The sequence below is a fragment of the Manihot esculenta genome, chromosome 1 (assembly GCF_001659605.2).
Source record: "Manihot esculenta cultivar AM560-2 chromosome 1, M.esculenta_v8, whole genome shotgun sequence".
NCBI lineage: Eukaryota > Viridiplantae > Streptophyta > Magnoliopsida > Malpighiales > Euphorbiaceae > Manihot > Manihot esculenta.
In genome coordinates, this window is record NC_035161.2 from 3,684,248 (window position 1) to 3,689,604 (window position 5,357).

The 5,357-nt window shown below is 23.1% G+C and overlaps 1 protein-coding gene across 1 annotated transcript; it reads left to right on the forward strand.

Moving 5' to 3' along the window:
* The first annotated feature begins 2,213 nt into the window (after positions 1-2,213).
* LOC110624632 (VQ motif-containing protein 20) lies at positions 2,214-3,186 on the forward strand. The gene has a single exon (XM_021769848.2). The coding sequence runs from the start codon at positions 2,413-2,415 to the stop codon at positions 3,094-3,096; it is 684 nt and encodes a 227-aa protein (XP_021625540.1). The 5' UTR covers positions 2,214-2,412; the 3' UTR covers positions 3,097-3,186.
* Positions 3,187-5,357: the final 2,171 nt, after the last annotated feature.

Below are 5,357 nucleotides of genomic sequence, written 5' to 3' on the forward strand. Positions count from 1 at the left end.
TAGGCTCACCGTGCACACCCTTTTGTTTTTTTATTTATTATTAAATATTTAAAATTTATTAATTTAATTAATTCAAATTCCTACATAATATATATCAATGGAACAAATAATTTTCTCCCTTTTAAAAGTGCTCCATACATATCCAAATTTTGAATTTAAAATCTTTATTTTTTTTTCTTAAAACAAGTTGATTGATCTAAAAAATTCAATCTTTATCTGTATTTATATTTTAATTCAATTTTTTAAAATTTAATTTAATTGACTCAATTTTTATATTTTTATATAATTTTACTAATATATAAATTTTTAAATTTAACTGTGTAAGTCATGTACATTATTATTAATTTTTAATTATTTAATTAACTCAAAAAATCTTAAATTTTTCGTGCCATTTTATATTTTAATCTAAATATTTAAATTTTGAATAAATTAAACCTAAATTTATATTTAAATAAAATTTTTTTGCTAATTTTCGATATCAAAATTAACTCTAAGTAATTTAATTATTAAATATATAATTTACCTCTTTCAACAATGATTAATTTTATTCTACAGCAATAATTATCAATATTTTATAACAGACATATTATTTAATTCAATATTATAGTATATACAAAATAATTAAAAATAATATATTTATTATAAAATATTCATAATTATTAATATAAAATAAAATTTATTTATGATTGAAACATCGATTACATATTTAACACTTAAATTACTATTATTTTTAAAATTAAATATATCATTTAATTATGGTTAATTATCAGTTAATTTTATTTATATATATATGAATTAATTTATACTTAAAACTAATAAAATATTACATTTACTATTAAATTCAAACTCTTATATTTTAATTTTTAAAATTTGATTAAAATAACACCCAAATATAAATTTTGAACTGATTTATTTAAAATTTTAAACGTTTAAATTAAAATATAAAATAATAGAAGCGTTTGATTTTTTTTCAGTTATTTATTATTAATTTATATATAAATAATAATAATAATATATTTGATATATTAATTAAGCTATTAAATTATTATATAAATTATTAAATTTAAAAATTTATAAATCAATTAAAATTATATTAAAATATAAAAATTAAATCAACTAAATTAAAATTAAAAAAATTAAATTAAAATATAAATAAGTAGAACCTTTTTAAATCAACGTGCCTAAAAAAATAGTAATATTAGAATTATCGATACAAGCTATTTGCTAGAGAGTATAAGTAAAATGTAAAATTTTCTATAGAGTATAAGTCAATATTTTAATTATCGATACGAAGTTATTTGCTAAATTTAGTAATATTAGAATTATTTATAAAATTATATTTGATTATTAATAAATTTAAATTTTTTTAAATTTATTTTGGCTACAAATAATTAAGTATTATTAGAAATTGCCATAAAATAATAACAACATGTGAATCAAACACGTGTCCATAATTAATCAAAAAAATATTATCATTTAATATGAAAGGAGCATACTAAATACGTTAAATAATAAATTAAATAAAAAATATTAAATATTTTTCAGACCATGTAGATAAAAATAATAATAATAATATACATTTTATATTTATAAATAAATTTATAAAATCTATTGATAATTTAGGTAAAAGAAACCAGTAAATTATCGTTATTATCCTAACAACCTAACAAAAAAAAAATTCACTTGAAAGATTTGCTAAAATATTACAAAATCTATCTCACAATAATTTATAATTAACTTCAAAATCAAATCTATATTTAATTAACATAATCTAATTGCAAAAACATGGATATATTATTAATATTTATTATTAAAAAAAAAAAAGTATGAACGTGATAGGCACGTGGATCGAGCGAGTACGAGAAAGGAGAAATCTTTGCTTCCTAGAAACCAACCTTTATTTTCCCGCCAAATTCGGCGCCACTGCCCAACAGATCGATATGAGAGGCACAAGTAGACACGTGGAGAAAAAGCTCCAACTGTTTTTCCTATAACCACTCGAATTTAGGCACATCAGCAACCTAACGGCCAAAGCTGATCTGGCACTGGCTAAAAACTAAAAAAACTAAATAAATATATAAAAAACTTAGCGTATGAAATTTATGAAAAGACCAAAATGTCCCTTATCAACCCAATAAGAAAGTAGTAGCTTAAAAAAGGGTAGCAAAGTGCTTGTGTGGACAATGAGTTGCCAATTTTCCTATATAGTATGCGCACACATCAATACCACAAATTCAGGTACAAAATTTCCCTATATAAAACCAACCCTATGCCTAATTTTAATGCTATTTACACCCTTTTGCCTTAGAATTTAGTGGATTCAAACCAAACCCACAAAGGAAAAGGAAAGGAAAAAAAAAGAAAATCAAGAAAATCAAGAAAGAATCAAGAGAAATTGTTTTTTTAAAAAAAATGAGCCCTACACCATTCCATGATCACCACGCAAAACCTAACCACATTAACAATAATGGGTTATGTCCTCCTCCTTTGAAAATCAACAAGGTCTCTCACATGATCAAGAAATCCTCCTCCTCTTCCTTGTCGTCACCGCCTTCCTCTTCCTCTTCTTCCTCCACTTCTTCACTGGGCGTTGTCGGACCCGCCAAGCCGCCCCATCAACGCCATCCCGTCATCATATATACTCATTCTCCTAAAATCATTCACACACATCCTAAAGATTTTATGGCATTAGTGCAAAAACTTACTGGATTATCACGCTCCGATGAGGATCAGAGTGCTCATGTAAAACAAAAGAAGGGTAATTCTTCGCCGGAGGAAGAGAATAATAGCAATGGGAAGAGGGCTGGAAATGGAAACGATGATAATGAATCTTCGTCAGTGATTACAGAAGAAAATTGTGGAAGCATAGGTGATGGACAAGTTAATTCTTGTTTTGTTCCTCCGATTTTTGAGCCTTCAAATCCTTATATGACTAATATTCCGATTTTTACACCAAATTCAGCTGATTTTTTATGTGCAAATCAGCCATTTTATAATTATACAGATTCTTTGTTCTTCACCACTCCTAATATGAGGACGTCCATTTCATCTTCTTCTTCTACAATGGAGGGGATAAATGAATTTCACGAATATTAGATAATTTACTCTTTTTTTTTTTAATTAAATTTTCATTTTGCAGAAGAGTTTCTTTCTGGTAGAAATTTATTTATTTATTTGAATCTGATTTTGATGCAAATAAGAATTTCTGATAGTTCTTTCTCTTTTTTTTTAAATGAAAATTTTCCTCCATCCAGGAATACATTCTTTGAAATAATTAATGTTCATTTATTGCAGTGATTTAATGTCTTTTACTGAAGAATTTAAGAAAATTACTTTAAGTTGAGAGAACTGTTTGTAAGTTTTTGATATTAAATTTCGATGATTAAAGAAATTTAAATTAGTTTATTTATTGTGGTTAATTTAATTTAATTTGATTATTTTAGTTCTCAATTGAATTTTGGGAATTGTAAATACTAAGTGCTTTTTTTTTTTTTAGGTAGCTTACCTACAATCAAAAAATGAAATCCCAATTAAACCGTTAGGACTCTAAACATTTGAATTGCGTATACTCACAAAATACTAAGCCTTTTATGAAATTAACTTCAAATCTGGATTTGAAAATGCTTGTAATCATATTTTTTAAATAGAAATTCTAATTTTTTCTCTAATTTGTAATCTTAAACTTATTGTTATTTTATTTGACAAAATATTTTATTTTAGCTTTAAAATATTAATTAATGGTCAAATAAATCTTTATTTTTTAAAAAAAAAAAAATTAATAGGGTTAAACTATTAAAGTAAATCAAATGATTCTTTTAAAATTTTAAAATAGATTAAACCTTAGGTGCATATATATTCTTTGAATTATAAAATAAGATAAATAAACCTTTTAAATTTTAAAGTAAGATAAAAAAAATATTAGACTATGATTTCAATTGAAGTCGATCAAAGCACTTCACCAAAATTACAAATATTTTGTGTATTTTAGAGTAAATTGATGATTTTTGAATGAATCAAAATATTTTTTTATTAATTTATTACTTTTTTCATAGTCTAAATCACTAATAAATATTTTGTGTATCCTAAAATAAATTGATGATTTTTAAATGATTCAAAATGTTTATTAATTTATTTTCTTTGTCATAATCTAAATCACTACTTTTATTATGATCTTATATATTGATTATTTTGTTAATAGATAAAGTAGATAACATAAATTTATAGATACCATTAATGGATGTTAGTTTCAAACCACATTTGTGTTATGAATGCTTAATAAAATACTTTTATTTTATAAAATCTTGTGAACAAAATTGAATGCAAAATAAAATTTTAACTCGATCATGATTAAATTCATCATGTAACAATCTCAAATTGAAAAGGTCACTCTTGGTCGTAGGAGTGAGCAATATTCGGTTCAAATCGAAAAAATCGACCAAACTGAACTGATTTGAAATTTTAGTTCGGTTTTTTATACATTTCGGTTTGGTTCGATTTTTAATTTTAGAAATTTCAGTTATTTCGGTTCGGTTCGGTTTTGATCAGAAAAAAATTGAAAAAACCGAACCGAACCGATTAGTGATAATAATATGGTTTTTCAATAATATAGAAAAATTAAATCATATTAAAATTAAAATATTTTAATTAAATTTTAAAATTTTAAAAATAAAGTGTAAAAAATTAAAAAATTATTAAAAATCGAAACCGATCAAATCGAACCGAACCGAACCAGACCGGTTCGGTTCGATTCGATTTCTGATCAAAATCGGTTCGGTTCGGTTTTTATAAATACTAAAATTTTGATTTTCGATTTATTTAGTTCGATTTAATTTTAAACCGAACCAACCGAATGCTCACCCCTACTTGTTAGGGTTTAGATCAATATAAGATTGTTGGAATTCATAATAAATACAATGTAACATGATTGATAATCTAGAAAATATAAGTGTCTTTGAAATCAAAACATGTATATACTTTTATTATAACTCCATCAATAGTAATAAAATTATTTTAGCTCAACATTTTTATATATTGTTTGCCAACACCTTATACTCACAAAATACTAGCCTTTTATGAAATTAACTTCAAATCTGGATTTGAAAATGCTTGTAATCATATTTCTTAAATAAAAATTCTAATTTTTCCCCTAATTTGTAATCTTAAACTTATTGTTATTTTATTTGACAAAATATTTTATTTTGGCCTTAAAATATTAATTAACCATCAAATAAATCTTTAATTTTTTTTAATTTCGATAGGGTTCAACTATTAAAATAAATCAAATAAGTCTTTTAAATTTTTAAAATAGATTAAACCTTAGGTGCTCATTTACTACTATGAATTTAAAATAGATTAAA

Excerpts from the sequence above, each read along its gene's own strand:
- LOC110624632 (XM_021769848.2), top strand. The coding sequence starts at position 2,413 with ATGAGCCCTACACCATTCCATGATCACCACGCAAAACCTAACCACATT.